This window comes from Spermophilus citellus, assembly GCF_964194105.1.
Source record: "Spermophilus citellus genome assembly, chromosome: 1".
NCBI lineage: Eukaryota > Metazoa > Chordata > Mammalia > Rodentia > Sciuridae > Spermophilus > Spermophilus citellus.
Window position 1 is genome coordinate 165144591 of NC_138182.1, and position 12486 is coordinate 165157076.

General features: G+C 38.0%; 1 protein-coding gene across 2 annotated transcripts in view; it reads left to right on the forward strand.

The window, feature by feature from the left end:
- Positions 1-12486, forward strand: part of LVRN (laeverin) — a 128387-nt gene that overhangs the window by 77011 nt on the left and 38890 nt on the right. For both annotated transcript variants that reach the window (XM_081287221.1, XM_081287220.1), the window contains exon 19: positions 10247-10322. In XM_081287221.1, coding sequence (XP_081143347.1) covers positions 10247-10322 — 76 coding nt within the window. The remainder of the gene's footprint in view (positions 1-10246; positions 10323-12486) is intronic.

The window sequence follows — 12486 nt, forward strand, 5'->3', positions numbered from 1 at the left end:
CATTATTAATGGCTCTTAAATCTTGCAATAATCTCCATTTACCAGATTTCTTTTTGATGACAAAAATGGGAGTATTATGGGGAGATACAGAAGGTTGTATATGTCTTTCCGCTAATTGTTGTTTGACCAGGTCATGGGCTGCTTGTATCTTTTCTTTAGTCAGGGGCCACTGAGGAATCCATACTGGTCTTTCTGATTTCCAAGTAATTTTTATTGTCTCAGTGGCCCTTTATGAAAATCCAACCCATGTCTGTCTGTTCCTTGATGTATTTGTATTGGTGCTGCTATACCGTGTTCTTTTTTTTCTAAACTTTTTCCTTTCCTAAAACCTTGTCTAGTCATAATAGTGGGTGCATTTTGGTTGATGTTATTTGTTAATGTCAAACCTAATTGATCTAGGACATCTCGTCCACATAAATTTACGGGAAGATGATCCAATACATATGGCTGTATAGTTCCTTCACATCCTTCAGGATCCTTCCAATCTAATACCATTGCACTTCTATGGGGATTGGTCACCACTCCTAAGCCTCGAAGTGTTTGAGTGGCTTGTTGTAATGGCCAATGTTTTGGCCATTCTTGACGAGAGATGATGCTAAGATCTGCACCTGTGTCCAGTAGCCCATTAAATTCATGTCCTTGAATATTTAGTTTTAGCATGGGGCGAGAATCTAAATTTAAAGAAAGCATAGCCCAATCTACACCTGTGGAGCCTAATCCCTTGATACCTCTTTCTACAGTACGACTGGAAAATTTATCATGTAGGCTGGGTATTATTAGTAACTGTGCTATTCTATCTCCTGGTGAAATTACTGATATACCCTTTGGAGAACTGGCTATAATTTTTATTTCACCTTCATAATCGGGATCAATTACCCCAGGACTTATCATAAGTCCTTTTAGAGTAGAAGAGCTGCGTCCCAATAATAAGCCTACTGTTGCTTTGGGAAGAGGTCCTTTTATCCCTGTGGGAATGATTTGAACTCCCATCTCTGGAGTTAGTACTGCTCTGGCGGAGGCACAGGTGTCCATCCCTGCACTCCTTCTGGTTTGTCTGATGAGGGATCTGATGGACAATGTGTCCTGGGCACTACCCTGATGGGGTTGCTGGGTTCCTTCAGTGCTTCGTATATTTGTGGTTTTGGGCCCCGGAGCATTGGGCCCCCCTGTCCATTTTTTGGCAATGGAGCTCGATGCTTTTCTCCACGATATTGTGGATAAACACCTGGTCCTTGTTCATTTTTTTGATAATGGAGTACCCTCTATGGTGGTTTGAGAACGGCATTCATTAGCCCAATGTCTCCCTCTACGGCATCGTGGGTAAATACCCGGTATTCTATTCCTTTGATACCTAGTTTTGTTAAAGCCTCCTCCTATGGGGCAATTCCTTTTAAAATGTCCTGTTTGTTCACAATTATAGCATGTTCTTGGCCAGGCATCTAAAGCCTGTTTTACTGAAGCTGCCACAATTTGCCCTTGTTCATTAATGTCTTTGGCATCTAAAGCCCGTTTTACTGCAGCTGCCACGACTTGCTCTTGTTCATTAATGTCTCTACATAATTTAATATATGTGTTTAAATCTTCATATTTCCATGGTCTAATGATTTCTTTGCACCAACGATTCGCTTGGTCATAAGCCAGTTGTTTTATTAATGGCATTGTTTGTTCTGTATTCCCAAAAACTCTGGTAGCTGTTTGAATAAGCCTGTCTACAAATTCAGCATAAGGTTCATTAGCTCCTTGTATTACCTTAGATAATTGAACTTGTAAACCCCCATGTCCTTGTAAAGTCTTCCATGCCTTAACTGCATCTACAGCAATTTGTGCGTATACGCCAGGATCATATGCAATTTGTTGCTGCTGATCCCTAACAACATATCTAGATTTCTCTGAGGATAACCAGGTGCTGCATTTCGCCTAGCCATCTCCTTGCAAAATTCCTCAGTGGCAACCTTCCATAACAGGTATTGTTCTCCATTTAGCACAGCTTTACACATATTAGCCCATTCTGCTGGTGTCATGTTCAAGTTGTTAATGGATTCGACCAAGCTTACAGTGAAGGGTGCTTGAGGACCATAGGTTGTTACAGCCTCTTTTAGCTGTTTCACTGTTTTGAAATTTAAAGCATGGTGAATTCGCTGCCCTCCTGCCTCAAATACAGGGCATGTTAATATTTGAGATCCTGTCTCAGGATCCCAACTATCAACTGCGGAGGTTGGGAGCCTCCCAATATATGGAGGTGGTGCTGTTGGTTGGACACTTATGCCCTCTGGTGATAGAAAGGTGTTAGTAGCAGTCTCCTGTAGAGGTGGTGCTGATGGTTGGACACTTATGCCCACTGGTGATAGAAAGGTGTTAGTAGCAGTCTCCTATCGTAAATTTTCCCCTGATGGCTTTTTCTGCTCTAAACTTCCTTCCTCTGTCTCACTAGCTTGAAAGACCTTCTCTTTTACTTGAATCTTTTCCTCTTTCAGACTAACTTGAGAGACCTTCTCTTTTACTTGAATCAATATGTCTTCTCCTTCCTCTACCTTTGTCTGAATTGAAGGCTTTGGACTAAGCAAACAAGATACGAACATCCATAATGGCAATGTGCCAACTGGCAGAGTCCCTGGGCTGTTCTTTTCTATTCTTTTTAAATCTTCACCATGATGGTTCCATTGTGATATATTCAACAACTCCCCCTTAAAAAGCCATGGGCTACATTTTTGTATTGTATCAACGTATGCCCTGACTGCTCTTGATTTTACTGGGATGTCTCCTTCCTCTAACAATTTACTTAACACTCTTTCGGTTTGTTTTTTACTAATTTCTGATCCCATATTTCTACTATAATACAACCCAACAAGATGACGCCAAACAAAACTGAGACAGAATGAAATAAAAATGGAACAAAAAATCATTATAGCCTTTCTATCCTCCTGAAATGTGCATCCGTCCTTTCTCCCTATCTGTTCCTCAGACGTAAATACTTTTTCCTTAGATGTGAGCGGTTTTTCTTCCGTCTCACTCATCTCCAGGGACAGGCAACTTAAAACAAAAGTGAAGCAAAACAAAAGAGGAATCTTAAAATGGCTACCCATCCTCTCGCCCTGCCCTCAGGGGCGAGCAGTTTACCTTATCACTTACCCTCAGTTGCTCCCCAAACGGGCCACCAAATGCCACAGTCTGGCTGCGCACAATCAGGAGCCACTTGTCAAAAGAAACGAACTTTATTTTTAGAACCACACACGCCAAACAAAACTGCTCCTCAGGAAAAACCTTCAGAGCCCAACTGCCACCACCGGCTTCCCACAAGCCTCTCAACCTCCCCCTACTCCTCCTGCTCTTGAGGCCGATTGGCTGGGTCGTGTGGGCAGAGCCAAAAAAGTCCCCCAATGAGCAGGTCCGTGGTCTGAAAGGGCAGGGAAACAGCCCAATGAGCATCACCGCAGAGGAGCCAATCAGCTAGAAGTTGCTGGGGCCGCTGTGAGCCAATCATCAGCTGGCAGTCTGAAAGTTTGCTGGGTCCCCTTTGGCTGTGGCTCTCAACATTGGTCAGCTTGCTCTCAGTCATTGTCTTTAGCTACCATCCTTGACTCTTCTTCCAGAATCCACTGCTGACCTCTTTGGTAGCAATTTTGGAATTAAAATGTTAGGCAAACAGCTCATTTAAGAAGTGTGTCATGTTTTGCTTGAGGACCTGAGTTGTAATCACCACAAACTGTCACACTCTCCATTCCTTCTGAAGCACTGTTGGGGCCCTGAGGAAGACACAGGGTACAGTTACTTCCCAGGCTTACTCTTTAGTAGTGCCTGGCACTCAGCATCCTCATAGGATGTACTGGAGTGGCTCAAAGTGAAGTGGTGCTGGTCAACCCCAGGAGTTGTCCACACACAGAGAAGGAAGCCTGAGTCCCAACCAGAACTTCCAAATTTAGCAATGTTTCAGAATCACCTGGAGTGGCTAATAAGCATGAAGATGCCCATGTCTATCTAACCTTTTCAAATCAGAATCTTCTAGAACAGTATAGAAAATCTGTATCTCTCACTGGCTTCCCAGGTGATTCTAGTTTTGTTTAACATAAGACCATTAGATGCTGTATTTAAAATTACATGAGGCTGCATTGCCCCAATATGAGACCATTAGCAAATATATGGAAATTTACATTAACTGAAAGTAAATAAAATTTAAAAGTCAATTCCTCAATCACACTATCCCTGTTTTAAGAGTTTAATGTGCTTAGAGGACAGCACAGATACAAAGGACATTTCCATTATTGTGGAGAGGTTAATTGGACAGCATTGATCTCAGGGGAAACAGCCACTCCATTCATTATTCTTTCTTCTTATACCATACACAGCACATGTGCAAATTGAAATTTCAAAACAGTTTTATAGAATCCTAACATAAATAAATGTATGGTGCCACCTGAAACACATATCTGGACTTTGCTGCTCTCTCTCTCATCTATGATAATGCATTCCTCATATTGGCCTCTTTAGCCCATAGAAGTCACTAGACAAGAAAATAAATGTTAAGGGCATGCTTCTAATTTTAAAAAATTCTTATTTATTTTCTTTAATAAAAATTAGAGGACAATCAGCCCATTCATTAGACAAACATATTGTACAAATGTTAACCATAAGAGAGAAACTGAGTGCCAGGCACATGAAAGGTTTTTTTGCAACTTTTCCTATAAATTTAAAACTATTCTGAAATGAAATTTAAAAAAAAATAGAAGATACACTGTAAATGTGCTCTATTGAAAAGGTGTTAAAGATGGCAAAAATTGCTTTTAATTTAAGTGACTTTAGGTATGTTTTAATTTTTATTCCTCAAAAGAATTTAGAGAACAGAAAAATGTTGGGAATATTCTAGTGAGGCTTAAATTCTACTCTCTGAAAAGTTTATTATCTGTCAATTTATTTAAATGACCCATGTAACTATTAAATAAGAGCATATTAGTAATTCCTTTCTTAAACTCCAAATGAGTCTTATCATTATCTCCAAGAAGTCCCTAGATTATAAATGCATGGAATTTTAACTCTGGCTTGAATATTTCTATTGTTTACTCAAGAAAATACCACACTAATATAACAGATGCCATATTTATGGCAAATTAATCTTTGTTCACTCCTTTTGCACATTATACTACAAAATTTCTTTTAGATTCAAACAAGTTTGCTTTCTACATTGAATACATTTATTTTCTGTGTTTAGATTATATATAGTTTTGTTCAATTTTGCTGATGGTTTTATTTAGAATAGACAGTGATATTTTATGAATGACTAAAATAATATTTTAATTTAATAATTAAAAATATAATATATCTTTAAAATGGCACAGGAATGTTTACTTCTTTGTACATCAGAATATTTAATTATCACTTTATGAACTGTTATATTTGACATGAGTATTAACATGTCACCAATCTTCATGTAAAGATGAAGATAGAATAAAAAGCATAAGTTAAAAAAGATTATGCCAAATGAAACTTTATATTAACTGTGCAAAAAGTATGCTGGATTTTCTAAAATGTGACAGATCACTTAAGGTTTCTCGAGTGTGTTCCACTGAATGTTATTCATGGAAAACACTGATATGCCTTCTGTGAACAAGGTAGAAATGGCCCAAGCTGTTTCAAAATTGTCAGTTTTAACCCTCCCTTTTGTAAACCTGTAAGGTATGTTAACATTGTAAAGTCTTGAAAAGCCCTGCAAAAAGAAATGTGGAGTTTTTCATGCATTTTGACTACTTAGCCTCTTACAGGTACAGTCTTTCTGAACATAAGCTTGGGATATGTGTTAGCTTTTTGTTGCTGTGACCAAAATAACTGCCAAGAACAACTTAGAGAAGAAGGGGTTTATTTGGGGTCATGGTTTCAGAGGTTCATTCCATGGTCAGCGAGCTCAATTGCTGTGGTCCTGAGGTGAAACAGAACATCGTGGTGGAAGGATATAGTGGAGAAAGCTGTTCATTTCATAGCAGCCAAGAAACATAGAGGGAGGAAGAGGCTAGAGAGAAGATGAACTTGTCTAGGGCATACTCACAGTGACCTATTTCCTTCAACTAGATCCCATCCCCCAATCATTTATTCAGCCACATGATGAGATCAGAGCTCTCATAAGCCAATTATTGCCTAAAAGCCCTACTTCTGAACACATGAGGGAGTACATTCCAGATCCAAACCATAATAGGATACTCTATTGTCAACAAAATGTCCTTTTTCCAGTAGATCCCATGCTCCAGAAGGACAGATGACAGAGACATTTTTTTTCCAGTTCTTTCATCCAGAACTGGAACTGAAACATGTATTTATTTTTTGTGTACTAGTTGACATTTAAGCATTGGTTTCCTCCTCTGTAAAATGATAGATGTTGTATCAGACAAATTTTAAGGTTCTTTCCAGTAACAAAATATCTTAGTTTTTTAAAAATTTTTTTATGTCAAGATTTAGTCTATGCACTTATGGGGAGGTAAAGTGAATACTGTGAAAGAGAGATCTCAAACGCTTTGGGGATTCAAGAGGAAGTGGGGAGTAGATTGTGATTGGAACAGGTGGTTTGGGAAAAACACTCCTTCTATATAAGGACTTGACACCAGGAAATGTCTGAAGGCAAGACTGGGAGGGTTATTTGGTTTTCGGCGGACACAACATCTTTGTATGTGGTGCTGAGGATAGAACCCGGGCTGCACGCATGCCAAGCGAGCACGCTACCGCTTGAGCCACATCCCCAGCTGGGAGGCTTATTTGGATCTGGTCACAAAAACTGATCTGCTGGAGCTTAGAGCACTGGAAAAGGGAAGATGGGATTGAGGAGATAAGTTTGGGGCTAAGAGGTTGAACATGTTGTAACAGGGTTTCAATATCTGCCATGGAATTTGATTTTGTGTGTCTTCACTGGTGATCTCTCATTTCTAACTTGTGTCTGTGAGGCACATACTGGTTGTGCTTAATGCTGATAGTGTGTTAAAGCTATAGGGCAATTGCAGAATGTATAGCAAAGTGGTGGTTTATTCCTCTAAGAATTATAGAAAGTGTCTCTTCATTGTTTTTCTTGTCCTTTTATTTACTGTGATTTTAGTTTTTTTCTGTCTACCCACTATTCCATTAAAGACATAATATGTCATAAAGTTAAGAACACAAAATGTAGAATCAGGTCAGTCATAGATTGAGAAGAATGCTAATGTGTGACCTTAAACAATTTTTTTAAAATCTAAGCTTCAGGTTTTTTATTCCTAACATGGGGATAATAACAATAATCATGTTTAAGATAGTTTATGAATATGCTACTTAAAGTACTCAGCACACAATAAGTGCTTAAAGTTCATTATTATTAATATTATCTTACTGGATTGTATATCTGTTTTATTATGAGTCTTTATGTCAATCAGTTTCTCTTTCTCAATACTGTCATTTTCTACTTTATGACATTGATAACATCCTTTAGTCCTGTTGGAATGCCATGATTAGGATGAAAAAAATGTTTATACTTGTAATAATTGAAGTTTTCACAACCACCTGTAAAACAATTCTCAATTAATTTTACAGGCAATTAATTAACCAAGACTCAAAAGTTTTTAATGGGTGATGGGTTTGGTCCTGGCTGTAGGATCTGGAATTAGGATTAGTATGACCAGAGGGCTTTTCACCACTCTCGTATGGTGATATCCTTCTGGGATCCTGTGCTTAGGGATGCAGACATGATGGGCATGGGGTGGGGGACTGGTCGGCACATCTAATGCAAAAACAAACATCATCTCAGGATGTCTAGCTTTGGTCCTGGTGGGAATGGAGTGGTCAACACTGGTTTTAAGTACATCCTTTCCCTGTCTCAAGCAGTCATGGGCACATGTTTCACCATGACGTCCAGGCAGTCTTGTGAACATTGTCTCCTAGAGTAAAGTCATAAATGTTGAACACCCTGGCAACAGCAGTCCACAGACTTTCTCCTCCCCTCAGCCAGGTCTAGCATTCTTCCCAGGAAATCTAATCCAGATAAATATGTTCAACATTTGATTCAGTAATATAACTTGGTTCTTGTGGGCCTGGAGTGGTCAACTGCTCCCACTCCCATGTACAGGGCATTACACTTGCAGCTGGGGGGATTTAGTTAATTGTTGGATCAAAGATGAATTTTTAAATGCCGACTCCAAGGGAGACTCCTTGTCTTATAAAAGATACCTTTTAGGTTATAGAAAGTCAATAGGTAACAGCTATGGATGGATCCTATGAAAGAACTTGAGCAAGAGTAAAACAATAATATTTTGTGACTCTTTTATTGTATGTGATAAAAGTGTTATTCATGCCCTTGCCATTCTTGTTAAGGAGGCTTCACGGCTGATAGGAAAACCCTAGTTTTATTTGAATACGGAATTCAGTCAATTTCACACCTAACTGGTCCAAAATGCATCCTTTCTTCCTCTTCCCTAAACACATGATTTCTCCTACTGCTGTTGTATTGCTTAAGTCCTAAGCTTGAAATCGTGGCTTCATTTTCTCTTCTGCTCTGTTGTATTTCATGATGGAAACAGGGTTGAAAAGGTTGCAGAGGAGCAAAAACAAACTGAGATGTCATCAGAGTACAGTGGCCAGGCCCTGGATTAGACCTCAATGCTTCCCTGATGACCTGGTGGCCATGCTCTCTGCAAGCAATCAGACCTGGCTAGGGACAGTGGGGAGAACTATGAGAAATGGGAGAAGCTGAAAGTCAACCATACTAGAGTGCCAAATCACTGTACCCACACTAAAATTGAATATCAGTTACCATTTTCTTTTTACGAAGGATAAAAGGTTAACTATTGACATACATTGGCTCTTCTGTTAATTATAATAAATCGGAATTCTGAAGTATAAACTATTGGTAATGCATATATTTTTGATTAGTAATAATGAAAGAGAATGCATTTTCAAGAGAGGTAAATCATGTCTTTCTCAAAAACAACTCCTGAGATTGAGGAGATCAGGAAGGAGTGGAGTTGTTTGGGACCCTGGTAGGCCTTGCACACACACTATCTCATTCAATTTGCTAAAGCCTACATCTAACTCTATGTTCCATTTTTTACACTCTGAAATTTGATAAAGATGATTTCAAACCCAGCTCCATCGCTTGGGGTCACCTTTCTCCTGTATTTGGCAGAAAATCACACATTTAACATAGTAGATAGTTTTCTTCTGTTTTATGTTTGTCTTTAAGATTGAAGCTTGATTTTTTTGAAACTCAAATTTCTTATGCTTTGGGTTTTTTTTTCTACTTGTCTCTTTAAAATGGAGCACAAAGAGATATTTGCCCTTTCCCCATAGACACAGGTTTGTTTGCTTTGTCCTCTCTTTGCTCCAGTAGCCATAGCTTGACACACTTGGGACCCTAAAAACTGAAAGCTCAATTTTCTCTTTTATTTGAACATATGCAAATTAACTCTTACAATTTTTAATTTCAAGTAGGCATTTTGAACTAAATCAATTGCATGTATTAATTATCAAGGCAATGAAACCATTTATTTTTTCAGTCCATTATAATAATCCTATTTTAATTTAATTTTTCTCTCTTTCTTTTAATGCATCCAAAAGTCCTTAATTTACATTTTTAGCTACAGCAACACTTTGGACAGGTATGTATCTGCTCTTTTTCCATAGCAACAGCTTTTTTTTTTTTTTTCAGATTATTCTTGTTAGATATTCAAGGACACTGACTGAAGGGCATTTTTTAATTACCATGCCTATTGGAGGTTGCCATGGGACTGAGTTTTCAGTGATCATCAACATTCTGAGAGTATCTGAAGACAGGAATCCTCTCTCCAAAAACATAACTAATACAACATTTTTAATATAGTGCAGGGTACTTTAGTCAGTGGTTCTGAAACTGACCCTATGCCAACTATTGCTTTTTAAGGGGCATAATTTACATGTTTATTTACTGCCTTATAAATTTTCTTAATTTGAGACATGGAACATGTATTCTAACTACCTCATTAAAAAATAAGCACAGTTGTTGCTTTTAAAAGAGCTTTTAGTATTTAAATAAAACTTCAAAAACTGTTACACAACTCAGTATTTATAAATGTCTTTAGTGCTAATAGAACTTTCTATACAACAGATTTTCTATTCAAAGATGAAATTGAACTTCATTCCTGTTTTTGCCTGGATTCAGGAGATAGCAATTAATAAGGGTTGTACATTTAGTATTTATCTGCTGCACAAAACACAGCTTTATTTTGCAAAATAATTTTGACTCCTGAATCACATTTTTACTGTTTTGTAGGTATGGAACACAATCACTGGTTACTCTAATGTATGTAATTGGAAGAACCATAAGTACAGATCTACAGATCATGGAGGTAAGCACCTTAAACATTGAAAAACATATGATAATTTGGAAAGCACTTATGATACTATTTGGATTTGCTAAAATTAAAAATAACATGCTTACCTAAATTATTATACTCTATATTTCCATTGGTGGTATTATCACTGTAAAGGAAGTGGTTTTTAGTTATCCTTCTGAAATAGACATGTCTGTCCATGGAGGGTTGGACTTCATTCTTGCTCACCTGAACTGCTACAGTGGACTGGCCTGGGCTCCCTCTCCCAGGCTGCTCTTCCCCTCATGCCTTCCTTTACATTGCTGCCAGTCATTTATCCATTCTTTGTGGTTCTTCATAGCTTTTAGAATAAACTTTAAAAATATTTTAATTAGTACATGATGCCCTTCATCATCTGGCCTCTGCTTTACTCTCTGGCTTCACTTTTGCTTATATTACCACTGAGTATGAGAAAGCAAGAGAGACTAACAAATACCCCACATACTTTCCCTCAAGTATACATAGTGCTTACATATTTTATTATGTTATCATTTTTTTATGTTTTCTAGACTTCAGAAACATTGTACCTTCTGTTTCTGGTATCTTCCCTATCTCTGCTTTGGTTGGATAATTCCTAATTGCCCTTTAAGATCCTGCTCCAACCACATATTCTAGGAATTTTGTAACAAATAGATTTATACCCTGTTTTCCTCCATGCCCCCAAATCATCCTATGAGTGTCTTTATCATAGTGCTTATCACATTATCCTGAAATTAGTGTGTGAATATGATGGCCATATGAGGTTATCATAAGTTCCTCAAGGACTGAGATAATATCAACCGTATTTGTATTCTAGAAGCCTAACACAGGGCTTTCCATATCTTGCATTTGCTTTCCTCTGGGCTGCAGTTCTTCTTACACAGGCTTTCTTCATGTGGAAGCTCCAACTTACATGAATTTTTGCACTCTCAGTTGCAGAAAAAGTGATCCTTTCTCACCCACCTTCAGGTTTCTGTCCTGAAAAAAGGACTTTGATTTGTCTTAGCACTAATCATTGTGTGTAGCTGTGGAGGGATAAAGCCTAGGATACTATGATTGGTCCAGTCTCATGTATCCAAACTTGGAGCTAGCCCAGTTCAAACTCCAGGCACTGGAAATGGGAGAGGTATAGTTCTGGAAGGAAAAAAAAGAATACTATAATCAGAAAGTGAAATGAGAGGGGAAAGCAAATGTCTACAAAAGGACAAAAGGACACTACACAAACACACACACACACACACACACACACACACAGAGAGAGAGAGAGAGAGAGAGAGAGAGAGAGAGAGAGATACAAATATAACCTTCACACATCCAGTTGCATAGGCAAAATTAGATTTCTCATACTGAAAGTTGGGAAAGAAATGGAACAATTGGAACTCCTTTGACTGGCCGGGGGGTGGCAATGTAACATGGTATAATCACTTAGGAAAACAGGCAGTTTTTAAATGTTAATCAGACACATATGACATAACAATTCCAATTCTAGATTTCTGCTTGAGAAAATGAAAACCTTTGTCTATAGAAAGATTTATACATGAATGTTCATAGCAGCTTTATTCACATTAGCCCCAAACTGGAAGTCATCTAAATGTCTACAATGGGTGGATTGTAATATAACCACACAGTGGAACAGTACAAATACAAAAGGAATGAATTTGTGTAGAAATACGGATGAATCTTAAGTTGATTATGTTGAATACAAGAATCCAGTTGCATTCTAGGAATAGTTAAAGTGATAAAAAAGGCAGATCAATGGCTTCCTGGGACAGAAGGAGGGATGAACTGTAAAACACAAGAGGGAATTCTTTTTTATTTTTCATGGTGCTAGAGATTGAACCCAGGGCCTTGTGCATGAGAGGCAAGCACTTTCAATGGAGCTATTTCCCTAGCCCAAGAGGGATCCAATGAGACAATTTAGCCAAAAGATGAGTTAACTGTCAAAATATTGTTTTGAGTGATGAAAATGAGTACTATTTCTTGATTGAAGCCATGGTTTCAAAGGTCATGGCTCAAACTCATTGAACTATACAGATTACTGGTCAGCTTATTGTTCACAAATTATATTCCAATAAAATTGATTAAATTAAACATCATGGCCTGAAACTATATTAATATGTACATGAAGATGCTGTGTAAACAAGAAAGGAAACTCAACTCT